We start from the raw sequence: 16,424 nt of genomic DNA on the forward strand, positions 1-16,424 counted from the left end.
CACACACACACACACACACACACACACACACCACTCACAAACACATATCACTCTCTCTCACACACACACACACTACAACAAGTACACACACACACATACCACTCACACACACATATCACTCTCTCATGCACACACACACACCACTCACACACACATATCACTCTCTCTCTTTCTCACACACACACATCACTCACTCACACACATACATACACACACAGAAAAACAGATTTTAAAAAATTAAAACTACAGAAACTTTGCTTATGGACATAAAATAAATTCTGATAAATAGATAAATAGTTATATTTTGAAAAACTGATAGAGGATACAGAAATTTTCATCATTGGTATATAAAAATATAAGTTGGTAAAACCTATGTATGGGAAACGGTGCCAATTCCTAGCAATGCTTGCATATAACCATTAAGCCAGTGTTATGCCTCTAGAGATTTATACTACGTAATATATATGTCTAAAGTATATGACTGTAAGTGTCTACATACATCAGACTATTCAGCATATTCTGTTCCTAATAACAGAAGGCTGAAAGCAGTGTTAAGAAATAGAGATTAATTAAAGGTATACTATACATTTGTACCATAATGTTATCATTTTATTGAAAATTATTCTTGAGAAGTATACCTACATATAATAGACCATATATATTTCTAAGAAATCACAATGTAACTTTTTGTTGGAGTTGCAGAATTTTTAAAAATATTTTCCACATTTTCTGTAACGCTCGTGTATATATAAGAGGGTAAAGCCACACAAGTTTTATCTGTAAAAGAAAGCAATCCTAGCAGTAACACCTGCATCCATTAATACATGCGTAATGCATGCAAACGTGCTTGTCTGTTCGCAGCATGTGTTCTGACACATCACTTAAAATTCTGTATTTCCGTATTTCTCCTTGTAAGACAGAATTGATAGTTTAACCTTTAACCTGCTTCAATCCCTGTGTTAAAGAACTCAGTGCTACAACCGCTGGTATAACAATATTCTGGCCTTAAGTCAATAAATGAGAACAACATTCCACTTAACAGAACAGAGGGAAGGAGGGACAGACCAGAACGCTAGTGAGTCGGGTGAAATCCTGTATTCCTCCTGCGAGCACCACGCCCGCCTTGCAGTCCACCACAGGAAGCAGTGGTTACTTTTGTCTCATCAACTTTTCTTTATCCCCGGGAGAAGTGTGTTATATTATCTGTATATACACAACAATCACTGCTTAAGTAAACCAGGAAACCGGGGCAGGAAACCATGGCGAATGTTTAAAGGCTTGGATCCTATCTAAATAACTATATATCATCAGCAAGCACTCGGAAGTGGAGCTCGCCATAAACACGCCATCTGTAATCTGCATGTTTACCACTCTAAGGCTGTGTAGCTTTGAGCAGACATTGTGTGTGTTTGAGAAAAATGTCCTATAGTCCTGAAATGACTACTTTCACGAGAGTCCTAACTACCATGGAAGGAACAGGCTTTGGATTTGTGATCAAGCTGAGCCCCTTAGCATTCTTCCATTACATAGGTGCTAAAGAGCAGCTCAGCAGTTAAGAGTTCTGGCTGCTCTCCCAGAGAACTCAGATTCAAGTCCCAGCATCCACATGGAAGCTCACAACGGTTTGTAACACTAGTTCCCAGGCTATGCAACGCCCTCTTCTGGCCTCCTTGGACAATGCACACATGTGATGCACAGACAAACATGCAGGCAAAACACCCAAATAGGTACAAATAAATACTTATTTTAATTTTTAAAAACCAATCCTTACCCAAGGAGCTGAAGGGGTCTGCAACCCTATAGGTGGAACAACAATATGAACTAACCAGTACCCCAGAGCTCATGTCTCTAGCTGCATATGTAGCAGAAGATGGCCTAGTCGGCCATCATTGGGAAGAGAGGCCCCTTGGTCTTGCAAACTTTATATGCCCCAGTACAGGGGAATGCCAGGGCCAACAAGTGGGAGTGGGTGGGTATGGGAGCAGGGCGGGGCGGGGGGCGTAGGAGACTTTCAGGATAGCACTTGGAATGTAAATGAAGAAAATATCTAATTAAAAATTGAAAAAAAAAGAAAAGAATCCTTTATTACACAGACCCTGGGAGTTTCCTAAGTCCATTATAAGGAATCACAGATGTCTTTGCCTATATCTCTGCGGCTCATGAAATTCTACTTAAGAGAGGATTAAGATGTAGTAAACTACAGGGAAGGGGAGTTAGGAACGAAGACTTCCACATGCTTTTATCTCAACTTGCAATGATGGTCATTTTCTTTTGTGCTGCTGCCTCTAAAACCACGTGTGTAATATGAGTGCATATTATACATAGTCACATACAATCATATACTAAAAGTTTTATGAAACAATGCGTGCTAACTTTGGCAACACCTTGGCATAACCTATCCTACAACATTATGTTCTAATCTGTTCCTGCTACCTAAAATCCTACCCCAAATTGCACCTAAATTATTCCAACAGTCCACCACGGCCATGACATCTGGTGTCTGCGCATACATTCCTGTGGAGTTAGGAATGGGCTACATTGATGCACACAGAACTTCCTTACTCCCAATGGATCCTCAGAAAAGATGAAAAGCTTGAGAACCCATGAGGCACCATGTATGGGAGTGCCCAGAATCACAAATTTCCAGAATCAAATATGGCTCCAGAGGTAACTGAAAGCTATGAAATCTATGGACCTCACTAAAGCTCTCTCACTCCTCTTTCTGACACGTTGACAGGGTCGGAGAAGCCGGAAACAGTTACCGTAGGAAGAACTGTTGAAGAGTTCAATGTTGAAGAAAGCGTAGTCTCCACTGGTCATGCCGTGTCTGTGCACTGCCAACATGATTCTCCGAATGGTGTCACCACTGGCACACATGATCACCACTGGGGAGAGAAACAAAGCGTTAGTCACCCACACACAGCAGGAGGAATGCAGGCCAAACAGCCAGGGGACAGCAGGTGCAGAACAGGTCATCTACATAGTCTTGAATAGCTCCTCACAAACTACCTAATACATGGTCACCACTTATCCACAGGAAGGACATTCACACATCCCGTGGGATTCCCAAAAGTTAGGTAGAAAAACATACTATGGTTTTTTTCCTAAACATACATACCTATGATAAAACTTAACTTCTAAGTCAGACACTGTGACAGATTAATAATGGTAACTAATAATAAAATAGAACAATTATAATGACATACTACAACAAAAGTAACTTGAAACTTACAAATTGTTGGTATTGTAGAAATTTTCATTTAAAATTTTCAAACTACAATTGGCTATGAGCAGCTAAATCCTAAGATGAAGCCATATCTAAAAAGGGACAAAGGGAAATACATAATTTTAACTCAAAAAAAAATAGCAAATAGCGCCAAAACCATGTGATAGGAGCCAACAACACAGATACAACAGCCTCTGGATAGAACACAGAGAGGACCAGAAATTATACAAATAGGCAGAGTGCGTCTGGTCAGGATGAAGCAGCTACAAACCCAAACCTAGAAGACCCTAGGATGAATGACCTATCTGTACTCCTTAAAATACTCAACTTAATGAGGAACCAAGGCAGGCTCATAAAACATACTAAACAGCAAGAGACTTACAATAAGAGAAAACTAAAAGCAATGCATGCTACTCAGATGGATTCTGGATCTTAAAATACAAGCCAAAGATCTTCTATAAAAGCATCAAGAGACAGCTGATGAAATTTGACTGAAGGTAACCAGGTGGCAGGATATGTTTGCATTAAAGCTCTTGTTTTATGACTATTGCTGTAGTTATGTATGAAAACGGCCTTGTTCTTCAGTGTTTTTGAGAAGTCTTGGGATATGAGTTAGCCCATAGAGTCCTTGCCCAGAGTGCTCAGAGCCATGGGGTTGATCCCCAGCATCACATAAAACTGGGTGCAGTGGTAGACACCTGCAATCTCAGTGCTGTGTGGGTCATCCTTGAAATACTAGGCCAGTCTGTGTTAAATGAGACTTTGCCTCCAAAACAAATTTGTTTAGAAGTATTGAAGCATGATCCTGAAAATTATCCTTGAAGCTTTCATAAGTTAATATTTACATTATCTTCATTTGTATGTTTACACAGACACATACCAGTAGTGTTCACACACATGTATGCACATACACACACACACACACACACACACACACACAAACACCGTCAGTATTCTATCAGTTTGTAGTCACACTGTCAAATGTAAGAGACCTTAAGCATTTTTAAGAGATTGTTTCCCATGACCTACGAAAGACACGGGCTACAGTGACGTAGGGGGGACTTGGCCACTGTCTAGTCAAGCTGATGGTTCTTGGCTCACAGACCCCATGATCAGGAGAACTGTACTTTCCTCTTACACAGAATGAGAGGAGGCCCACAGAGGCCTGGGTGCTATAAATTGCCTTACCATGCTTCATGCCAGCCCTCTGAGATGTGTGTGCTCTTTGTAAAAGTATAGGTGCCGAAAGACATAAAACAAATTGCAGTCTGTGCCTGAACAGCCTTGGTATGCTGCATGAAAGTCTGGGCTCCTACTGATATGTCTGTCATTCACTGCACACATTAGCTCAGAGAGCCAGGATCTGACTGACATTTTTAACTACAGAAGGGCTTCATGCACACGATAAAAGCACTAGAAAACACAGTTTTGAGACAATACAAAGCACCTGTAACCTGTATGTGTGAGGGTAGGTGTTGTTTCTTTTGGAATTATAATTATACATCTGGGATTTAAAAAAAAAAAGTCCCAAAATGTCTCAATAAAGAAGATCTCAAAGAAACTCCTAATTATCAATTTGGGCCCTCATTTTAGATCAAACTCCTTTAATGGAAAATCACAAGCAGGGTATCTCATAAAACAGCTAATACATAAATTGCTCAAGCCGGACAAGTTCAAAGAGCATGGATTTCAAGAATGGGCCTCTCCAGAGGGATCCGTGAGGCCCCGATTGGCTGTCTACTAAGGAACTCTTATCAACTTGTATCAACTGATCAGAGTTCAATGTCTCTCAATAGCTACATGTAGAAACTGATTCTGCTGGCACAGTGGGCAAACAGCCTACACGATATTCATAAATAGATTATCAGAACTGCAGATTGCTTAACTCCCATGGGGGCCAGAATGGTCATGAATACAGGTCATTCAATACGGCCTCTATCTAGGCACACTAACTGGGGAACCAAATTATAAGCAGAAAGATGCTACAGAGGAGAGAACATGAATCAGAGAAGCAGGTGGGGTGACTCAAGTATCCAAAGGCACCAAGCGTTAATCCTAAGTATCCTTTTGAGAGCTATACCTGCCCTAGGATAGAACAGACTGTACCCTGAGGCCAGAGAACTGGCATCCCTAAGTCCTGGACAGAATCTGATCCTCCTCCTCCTCCTCCTCCTCCTGCTCCTGCTCCTCCTCCTCCTCCTCCCTCTTTTTACACATTCCTGTTTTGCCTCTTTAGCTCTTCCCTACTTCTATCTACCATGGCTTCTGACGAAATTTTCTTGAAGTGTTACTACCCATTTGTGACTGAGAAAGGATATTAGACAGTGCCATTTGTCTACCTACTTAGACTTTCACACTTCTCAATATTTTCCATTTTGTGTCAAGTATATAGTTTGGTCAAAACATAAATAAATAATAAATAAATAAATAAATAAATAAATAAATAAATAAATAAAACCTCTTTCCCAAGGTCAGGTGCAGGACATTGTTTCTCTCAAGTAATCCAAATCCATAACACACATTATCATCATCACCATCATCATCTAGTTTTAATTCAAGTAGAAGCAACACCACGTCATATCACTGATTACCACCAACAGAGCCGTCAGAATAAATAGCCCTGGTTTTTTACGGTGTACCTTAACCTTTCACGGTTGAGTCATTCATGCCTAGTTGAACTGTGGGTACTTTTAGCAAACTTTCCTTTATGTAATTTATTGGAAGTCTTGAAATATTTTTTCTGAGATAATTTTCTGTTCCTATTCATATTTCACCATTTTATACAGTAACCGAATTACATCGTTAACAAGCACAAGGGACGTAAGAGGAGCAGGTACAACTTAGGAAGTGCACGGAAATGTGCAGAAGTGTGTCACATGAGGAAAACGCAATCGCTCCCCAGACCTCCCAGCAGTAGGCAAGACTAACCGAGAAACGGGGTCAGCCAATCCTCCTGTACAAGTGGGAGTCAATGCACACTGCTTCTGTTGTATTAATATGTATTTCAATATATAAACAACAACTGTTTTTAGACAGCTTCTCTCTGTGTAACCCTGTTCTGTCCTAAAACTTACTCTATAGAACAGGCTGCAAATCACATCACAGAAATCCACCTGCCTTTGCCTTGCATGTGCCACCATGCCTGGTCTTAATCATAACTCTTTATTTGAGATCAAAACATTACACTTCAGAAAAAAAGGATAATACGGATGTTACGTGCTTCTTGGTAACATTTTTAACCTGTCCCACTTTAACTTGTGACATTAGATGTCATCTTTCCCCATCTGGGTGCCACACTGTCCCCCATAAATGCCTTCTCATTACTGCAGCATGTTCTTCTAGTCATAGGGGTTGGGCACACAGGGATGGCTCTAAGTGTTAATTAAGAGAGCTAATCACATTCCAAGTGGTGCCTAGACACACATGTTATGGTAAATCTCCTTTCCCTGCCCTTGGACTTCCATTGAGAAAGCTTCCAATGGGTTAGCATCCCTCTTCTCTCAAGGAGCTCCCATTTGTCCCAGCAAGAGGGAACGTAACAAATTATCTCATTGATGCATCTAGAAGAGCAGGGGAAGTATGCTAGGTTCTTTCTTCAGAGCATGGTGAGCCTTGTGCTGCATACTGAAAGTGTGATCACACAAATTAAAAATGTGACATAGGAGCTGGGGGATTGGCTCAATGTTTAAGAGCACTTCTTGTTATTGCAAAGGACCCAGGTTCGATCCCCAGCACCCACGTGGAAGCTCATCACCTCCTCCAGCACCAGAGAACCAGGCATATATGTGATACACTGACATACATTCAGGCAAAAAACTCATACACATAAAATAATAAAAATAAATCTAGAAAGAAAATGAATGCAGTAGTAACTTTGGAGAGCAGGCAAAGGGCATTTTTCTTAAAGAGGACAAAAAGGGGGGGGCAAAAAATGTAAAGAATCAGCCAGATGGTCTGACATCAAGTTTAAAATATACACTAAATATTAAGGAAATAAAATCATCAAAGAAATAATTCAAGAAACTTTCTTAGAGTTAAAAGACATGGGTTTCTGATACACCCCACAGACCCAAAGAAGTTAAACAAAAAGAAAGGCTCGAGTGAGGATGCTTGAATACCACTTAGAAGGGAGAACAAAATAGTCACGGATTGCAGACAGAGGGAGAGACCTGGGTGGAAGAGGGTAGGGGGGGGGAAAAGGGGGACAGGATCAGGTATGGGGAGAGACAGGAGAGAGGACCAAAGGGCCAAGAGAATGAGTGGAAATCTGCAGCTGCTGGGGATGGAGGGGGAAGGGGGAATGTCTAGAAAGTTCCAGAAACCTGGGAAGGGGCAGGCTCTCACGACTTAATGTGGATGACCTTAGCTGAAATGCACAACAGTAGGGATATGGAACCTGAAGAGACCCCCTCTAGTAGCCAAACAGGACCCCCAGTGGAGGGATGAGAACACCAACTCACCTACAAAATGTTCGACCCAAAATTAAAAGAAATGCAGGGGCAAAAATGGAGCAGAGACTGAAGGAATGGCTGAGCAGTTGACTGGCCCAACTAGGGATCTATCCCATGAATGGGCACCAATCCCTGACTATTACTGATGCTATGTTGTGCTTGCAGACAGGGGCGTGGCATGGCTGTACCAGCAGCTGACTGAGACAGATACAGATACTCACAGCCAACCACTGGACTCAGGTCCAGGACCCCTATGGAAGAGTTAGGAGAAGGAATGAACTGAAGGGGATGACCTTCCCATAGGAAGAACAACAATATCAACTAACCTGAATCCCTGGGAGCTCTCAGAGAGTGAGCCACCAACCAAAGAGCACACATGGGCGGGTCCGAGGCCCCAGACACATATGTAGCAGATCTCAGTGGGAGAGGATGATCCTAACCCTGAAGAGACATGACACCCTAGTATTGGGGGCCATCCTCTCAGAAGTGAAGGGGAAACAATTCTGCAAGGGGAACCAGGGTACGGGGGCAGCGTTTGGGGTGTAAATAAATAAATATATAAATACATACATACATAAATAGCGTGAGTTTCTGAGAAAAGGGTCACACCCAGGCACAAGGCGAAACACTGACAGCGATGTGCACTGTGATGAAGTGTTGGACTACTGGGAGCAAAAGGAAGATTCTAAAAAGTTTTTGTCGGCGTTGGCGTGGGGTGGTGATAATAGACTCTAAGTCCAGAATAAATCAATTCAAACAGCAACTTCAGAATCTAGAAGCCCATGGAGTGATGCCATCAAACTTCGAGGAGGAAAAACTACTCATAGCGTGGAGTTCTGTGCAGGACTGTACAATTATGTATAAGGGTAAGATGAAGAAGTTTTCAGTCCTGAAACGTTTCAAAACGTCTCGCTCGCCCCTGGAGGACGTGGTCCACCAACAAAGAAGGGAGAGCACACAGGGAGCGGGTTTGAAACGTCAGCTGATGGAAGTCTTGGGAAACACTGAAGAAAGAGCTCAGGACGGTGATAGAATAGAAGGCCAAGAAAATGACTAAGCTTAAACAGCTCTGGAGCCTGGAATAGAGAACTCACATATAGCCGGGCATGGTGGCGCACGCCTTTAATCCCGGCACTCAGGAGGCAGGCGGATTTCTGAGTCCGAGTCCAGCCTGGTCTACAAAGTGAGTTCCAGGACAGCCAGGGCTATACAGAGAAACCCTGTCTCAAAAAACCAAGAAAAAAAAGAGAGAGAGAACTTACATGTGATTTTAGCAGTCAAGCAGTCACTCCACAGCAGACTAAACAAACAAAAAAGGATATGTGTGTGTGCATATATATATATATATATATATATATATATATATNTGTGTGTGTGTGTGTGTGTGTGTGTGTGTGTGTGTGCGCGCGCATATATATATATATGTGTGTGTGTGTGTGTGTGTGTGTGTGTATATGAATATATATCCTCAAATGGATTCACTGTGAGCAGTATTTAGAAGGTAGCATGAATATCAAGACTGAGCTAAGCAAAACTGTTGATGTGACCATCCTGGGAGAATGAACAGGACACACACACGTGCATGTGTAGTTAGCAGATAGTAGACAAGAACTCAACTATTCTCCACAAGCATTCCAAGAGATAAAACCTCAAACTCAAGAAAACAGTCAAAAGTAGCTTCTCAATTTGGAGTTCTAAAAGGAAAATTGCTGTGGAGCATCCACGAGAGTCAGAAGCCATGCTCTGTCTGGGAAGTCCAAAGCAAGCGGTGGGAGACAAGAAGCATTTTTCTAGACAGCACATGGGGATTTGGGGGGGAGTTAACCTTACATAGACGTATACCTAACTTGGATAAAAATAAAAACGTAATCTCTTTCAAAAGCGGATGCTCTGTTACTATACTACAAAGTAACAAATACCATTTACAAAAATACAGACCATACCCTTATTTCTGCTATTCAAAAGCTCTATCTATTCCAAAGAGCCTTGTAATTTCTACACTGTGGCCGGTAGCACTTCTCTTTCCCAGTACTGTATGCTAGGGAGGTTGGTGAGGGTTCTTTGCTTTAAAATTCTGCTTACCAAGTATTTGGTCATTGAAACCAGAGTCTTAAAAGCAAGTTGTTCTTGTATTCATTAAGTATTTCTATCTCTTTGGTCACTTTCCAGGCCCAAATACATAACATAGCAATAACTAAAAGAATACAACTAGTTTTTATACAAAACAATTTGTGTAGGCTACTTCTACTTTTGCATTTTAGAAAACACATAAACACAACAACATGACCTTTCTCTAATTAAAAAATGTATTTTTGACTTTTTATAGTATATATGTATCATTTCCTGTGATATATCAAGATCAGTAGCCAATTATATAAATAAATCCAGTACTAAATACAAAGTATTTGTGTGTTGCTTGTTTGTTTATACTTTAGGACAGGGCACATTCTATAGCCCTGGTTGGTCTTGAACTCACAAGTCTTTCATCTCAGCTTCCTGGATGCTGGGATTCCAAACATGTGCCACCATGCCCATCTAAGAGCATATATATGTATGTATGTATGTATGTATGTATGTATGTATGTATGTACGTGTATATGCATATATGCATGTATGTATGTATGTCTGCCACAGGTGTCTACTTCCTAAAGTATCTGTAGAACCCCTTTAGTACATGAGATAGACCAATCCTGAATGTAAAAGGTTAGCATAGCTTAGCTACCTGCCTAAGGAGTCATATTCTCTAGTTTTCTGTGGGATTTCTGAGGAAAAAATAATATTTCCCTTACAACTCAAAGGTTTATCTGGAATTAAACACAGAAATTGATTTTAAAAAGACTTAAATATTCAAAAAGCACTTTCCAGTGTTCTCTGCCCGCCCCGTGTATATAAAAATTGGTCAGCATCTTATAATCACCAGGCCGCACAGCCAAGCCATCCCTTGTGAAATCTCATCTACTGCTCCCTAGTTCTCAAGGCTGCCTGATGCTGGCTGACTCTTGGGAAACTCTCTATTGCCCTCATGCTGGGTAGTTGAAATTTGACTCTGTGTTATCATCTTAGCTGCTAATATAAATGCATGCTGTGAGATCAATGTTATTAAATCACACATACTCAGGTGTGTCTTTTGATTATATTAGACTTTTTAAGTTTTTCAATTGACTTAGATGACAAGCCCCCTAGGAGATAAGAATAATTTGGGGGAGGGCTTGGGGAAGTGTTTGTTCAGTTTTTCTTTCTAAAGGGCATTATGTAGCCAAAAGAAAACGTAATCACATTATTGGGAAGGCCGCAGGTCACGCTTCACCAGTGAAGATATTCAGATATCCATAATTTGATTTTAAAGTCGAAATGTTCTTTCCAAAACATTTTTGGGGGGTGGGAGGGACTCTCTAAAGCATGCCCTGGCTCATAAAGGTAGAAGATGCTCTGTGACAGAAGTGCTGTCAGATACATTCCTATTGGAGGAATCAAATGTAAAATCTCCACATCGGAATAGCAGTTGGAAGAGGCCTGATTCTCATCTAGCTCCTTGTTCCAAGTTCAGTGCCTTGAAAGGCAGAGAGGCTGAATCCAGAGGTATGGTCTTCTCTGCCTAAAGTTCTTCCCAGGACATGGCTTCCCCTTCTGGGTGAAGGTGATTATTATCGAATATAGCACAACACCCGCTACAATGAAGCCACACATTTACTGTGTGGGTCTGGCGCTGTTTCAAAGAATTCTGGTTACTTAGCTCATTAAACCCTTTCAGCATCCCCAAGATGTGGCTGTGCAGGAAGCCCACTTTACCTGAAGAAGATGGGGTACAGTTTTAACGGCCCCGGATCCTGACAGCTAGCAAGTGGTTGTGCCACAAACTCCCCTGGAACCATATACTAAACCTCCACTACTTAATGCCTTGAGCGGCCACAGCGAGGTGGAGATTCAGGTCTACAGGAAGCGCCCTGAGATCTCCCAACTTTCTCTACAAAGAGTAAGAAATTGAAAGAAGGGCAGCCTGGATTTTTTTATTTATATTTCAGAAAATCCGCCTTATTGCTGCTGACACGGATTTTAGAGAAAGGATCATAAGATCATAATAATTTCACCTATAAAATACACACACCAGACTAACAAGCTTGCACTGCTAAATTGAACGAGAAATAAGCGCTAGGAGATCTAAAATAAACCTGACTATTTAAAAATAAAGAACACAGGCTGTAGTCCTTTTAAACCGAAACACACCTGCCCCAACCCCACCCCAACCCCCCCCCCCCCACCCCACTCTCACAGTGTGGCCCTCCCCCATCACGGTTCTAAGAGCACTGTGCGGCTCAAGGGCCCAACAGTGGAACAGACAGATCTGCCAGGCCTCTCATCCTAGGCCACTGTACCAAGGTCACCGCCTTTCTGGGTTCAGCAAGGCAATGACAGAATTTGCAAAGCTCGGATCTAGCCAGGCGTGAGGACACGCCCCCATTCCCGGCCTGCCCTGGGAAGTCTCCAGCTTTTAGTTAAGGCTCTGGAAGCCCAGAACTGAAGGAGTAACAGTACCCAGGACCTCGAGAGGCTGCAGTAGCCGGAGGACTGGGAGTGGGGGGAAAAGTAGATGTGGGTTTCTCGCCCAACAGGGGCAAATCTGCCACCATAGAACAGAACTTTCCTTTTACATAACCAACGCACTGCCCGCGCACCTAACAGTGATTCTGCGCAGACAGCCTGGAGTTCTTAGGTCGAAACTTGTCCTGTCCGCACTGTCTACAACACCTTGAAGTTAGAGTAGAGAGAGGGGAGGGGCAGTTGTGGCCCCACTCTTGAAGCTTTTTCTGCCCACCTCGCCTGTTCTGAGCCTGCAAGCTTAATGTTCCCCTGTCCCGCCACAGCCAGGCCCAGGTCCCCAGCATTCGTGCGACCAATACTGGGCAAACTAGGTGCCTGGCTTAGCTCGGCTCCTCTTAGGTCTCACCAGGATAGCACCTCCGAACATCGGAAGCTTTGCGGTGTGGGGGTAGTAGGGGGAGGGTTATACCGCGGACATTCTGGGCGCCTGCGCACCAAGGGGAAACAAAGGCGGGATTTCTCCAATGTGTGAACCCCAACCGGGACGTCCGGACTCATTGCCCTATGCTGGGATTCGGCTCCTTCCTCTATTTACACGACAGAAACCTGGGCAGCAGCGGAGAATTCCCACGCTCCCCGTAGCCATGATCCCAATCCCCAGTACCAAGTTCTCTCTCTAGTTTGGCTACTGTTCCAAACCCTCAGCGACTTGCGGAGAAAGGGCCGGGCAGGGGACCCGTGGGAAGGAAGCTCGGCGCACGATCCTCCGGCGCGCGCTCCGCCCAAGCCCAGCTCTGCGCGCGCTATCAGAGGCTGCGAAGCCCAACGCTCCCGGGGGAAGTGAGAGTCGCCTGAATTCAGACACGGCGACGCATTCCTGGTGCTTGTATCGAAGCTTGTTTATAAGACACTAGAAAGGGCATGGAAGGAATTTAAAAGGAAGGCTTTAAAAAGAGACCTAGGGTCAGTGGGAAGAGCAGCCAGGGGAGCCAGGGGACGCGCCCCCCGCCCCCAGCTAGTCAAGAAGCTGCGCGACTGCTGGGGCGTCCCCAGACGCTGTGGCCCTACCAGGGGGCGCGCGACTGCAAGGGACAGAGTAGGGAATTCCTGGAACTCACGGGACTCCGGAGCTGTCGAAGAGGGGGGAAACCCTTGGTGTTTAGCCACACCTGTCATACCTGGGATTGCGCTAGCAAGCGGCTCAGACGTCCCCTCAACTGGCCAGATCCACCTCCCCGGGACTGTGTAGGCACACCCCTTCCACCGCGATGGGCTATCCTCCACCCGCCCCTGGATCAGGCAGCTCACACTTGAACAAACCCCCGCGCGACCTCCACGGGTCCTCGGGTTACGGGGAAGGGTGGGGTCTGCAGAAGATTGACTTGGTGGGGTTTGGGGGAGAGCCACTGAGAACCGCTGGGTCAGAGCCAAGGACCCCCCTGGTCCCGCTCCCGCTCACCTCGCTCGCTGCCTTGGATGTAGCGCACTATGTCGTCCAGGTCCAAGTCTTTGGTCTCATCGAAATTGTAGGCAGACGTGTGCAACCCCTCCTCCTGGAAAACTTCGTGGACCCCCTCGAGGGTGAAATAGCAGTTCCTCTCGAGTTTGTCGTCGCTGTAGACCAGGGCTGCACGGCTCCAGTGGTGGTGGCGGAACAGAGCGAGCATCATCTCTCCCATCTTGGCGTAGGCAGGCGCCACGCGCGTGAGGTGAGAGTATTCCGTGTCCTTGTGCTGGAAACCGGCGGCCAGCGCTCCTGCGGACAGCATAGGCAGGTCCCAGTGAGACGCCAGCCGGGCCACCGGCGCCGCCGCGTACTCGCACACGGGCCCCAGGATGAGATCCGGCTTGGCGCCGCGTGCCGCCGCCACGCGGTCCACCAGACTGAAGAGCGCGCGGTTGCCGCAGTCCGAGTCTTCGTAGGCCACCTGGAAGCGAGTGCCCGGCGGCAGCAGCTTCCTCCCGGTGCCATTGCCCTCCACGCTACGCAGCGCGTACTCGATGGCCGGCCTCACCCGGGCCAGCGAGAACAAGTACGAATCGTCCCGGGGCAATAAAACAAGCACCTCGATCTTTTGAGCCGCCAGCGCCTCTCTCGCCCGGCGCCTGCTGCCTGGCCGGGTGTCCCCGGCGCCACTGCTCGCGCCGCCAGCCAGCAGCACCCGGGCCAGCAGCACGCACGCCGAGAAAGTGAACAGCAAGGACCGCATCGTGTTGCCAGCAAGCGCTCGCCCTGGCCGCCGGCTCGCCCTCTGCCCCCCACCCACCCTGCCCTTTTCCTCCCCGCTCTTTTCTTTCCTCTGTCCCTGCGCCCCCTTGGGCGCTCCAAGAAAACAGAATACCCCCTTCAATAACTCGCCAAAAGATAGGAAGATTCCTCTACAATGTCCCTAGGTTTAAAAAATAAAAAATAAAAATTTTTTAAAGCAAAGAAAGAAAGAAAAAAAAAAGTTCACAGAATGTAAACCTGTGCGTCTGTAATATACATATAGACTTATTATCAATATATATATATATTCTCCCTCCCTTTGCACATAGGCTATTTGGCTTAGAGGTGGCTTCTTATTTGGGCGTTGCTAAGGTTGCGTTTGAAGGCCTTATTTGTAAAAGAAAAAAAAAAAAAGTTAAACTTGTCCAAGTGCTTGTAATTGACGGTGCACCTCCTTCGCGTTTGATCCCATTGATTCGCGCGGCTTTCTGGATCCATAGCCGGTGTTTAAATAGCGTGGCAGCGGCGCAGCGCGTTACCACACATGGCGCGCCGAGGCCGGGCTTGTCTCTGCAACGGGTGGGGTGGGTGGGGGTGGGGAGGGGTGGGGGCTGGGCTGGGGGAGCCTCTCATTAACATTCTTACATCAGGGCTCCTCCCCGCACCCCTGGCCTACTCGCGGTTGCCGGGTCCCTAAGCCCCACTCGTTGCCGGTGCTCAGCTTTGGCCCAAAGCCGCAGCCGCCCACGTCTACACCCGCGGGAGACCTCGCGGCACAGCGTTACTCTAAGGTCCCCGCCTCTCCCTGGCTCCGCTCTCTCCAACCCCAGGATTTAAAAAAAAAAAAAAAAATGTATATATGTTTGAAAGGAAAGAAATGAGTGCGCGCACATACACAAAACACACACTCATACACACACGCTGCAAAAACGAAGGGGAAATGTTTCTCCAAATTGGTGGCTTCCTTGCAAAACTCCATAGACTCTCACCTCTTTTCTTGATCTGGCCACGTTCTGTCCCGCACCTGACCTTTCTAAGTCCCTGGAGCAAGGTCGGGGATCAAGGAACAAGGTCCTGGTGCAAGAAAATTCCTTTGCAGAGCTGGTATGCCCATCTGGCCTGCGCGGTGTCCGCACCGCTCCTTCCCCCACCCGGCGTGGGTGCCCTCCTCCCTCTGGGCTCCTGGGACACGCTAGAATCACAGTGGGCGCAGCGTCACCGTGTCCCAGTGCGCAGCCCCTCCGCGGGGTCACTAAGACCAGAAAAGCGAAACTTGTTGCTTCCGATGTTGGATAAATGATTCCGCTCCGGGAAGTGTCGCGAAGCTTGAAAAGCATCACCCTAAGGTACTATTTACTAAACCAGGCAACTAAAAGGGACTCCCCCCCCCACCCCGACCCCCCAGATCTTCTCCCAGAGAATCCTTAAGTACCTAAAAAGCAGTCTGTCAACCCCAGCGCTTCTGCTCCAGGATGCCCGATAGTCTAGGATGCCCAGAAAGGTCCTGCCCGGGAGACCCAGTCTTTCCACTGGTCACAGCTACCACAGCGATGCAGACGGATTGGAAAGGATTGTGGAGAAGTCTCAGACCAGAGGCGCGTCTCTGGTCCGAGCAGCTGCGCAGGTCCAGAGGGCCCTGCACCCTCTTCGTGGTCACGTAGCAAAGACATTTACGGCGAGAACAGGCTGTATTACACAAGGTAGTTCTGACACCAAAGTCCTGCAAATTAAAGTTAATTTAAAATGTTTCTAAATGTTCTTTCATTTGGCTGGGCGTCAGTGTGTGCTACAATTCTTAACTTAAACTTACGCCCTCTTTCGGCAGGATCTTGAACGCGATTCTTCAACCGCTGCCCCAGGCGGCGGCGCGGCGCCAGCGGCTTCTTTTCTTTTCTTTTCTTCTTTCTTCTTCTTCTTCTTCTTCTTCTTCTTCTTCTTCTTCTTCTTCTTCTTCTTCTTCTTCTTCTTCTTCTTCTTCTTCTTCTTCTTCTTCTTCTTT

The 16,424-nt window shown here is 45.6% G+C and overlaps 1 protein-coding gene across 7 annotated transcripts in view; it reads right to left on the reverse strand.

The window, feature by feature from the left end:
• The window catches only part of Npr3 (natriuretic peptide receptor 3), a 67,225-nt gene extending 51,084 nt beyond the window's left edge, over positions 1 to 16,141 (reverse strand). For 2 of the 7 annotated variants that reach the window (XM_029469837.1, XM_029469836.1), the window contains exons 1-2: positions 15,415 to 15,720; positions 2,763 to 2,885 (exon numbers count right to left, since the gene is read on the reverse strand). In XM_029469837.1, the coding sequence (XP_029325697.1) occupies positions 2,763 to 2,877 (115 nt within the window). In that variant the 5' untranslated portion in view covers positions 2,878 to 2,885; positions 15,415 to 15,720. Of the gene's footprint in view, positions 1 to 2,762; positions 2,886 to 13,675; positions 14,472 to 15,414; positions 15,721 to 15,857 lie in introns of those variants that run through there. The other 5 variants (XM_029469833.1, XM_029469834.1, XM_029469835.1 and 2 more) reach the window with 5 other exon arrangements.
• Between the last annotated feature and the right edge of the window lie 283 nt (positions 16,142 to 16,424).

Source organism: Mus caroli, chromosome 15 (assembly GCF_900094665.2).
Source record: "Mus caroli chromosome 15, CAROLI_EIJ_v1.1, whole genome shotgun sequence".
Taxonomy (NCBI): domain Eukaryota; kingdom Metazoa; phylum Chordata; class Mammalia; order Rodentia; family Muridae; genus Mus; species Mus caroli.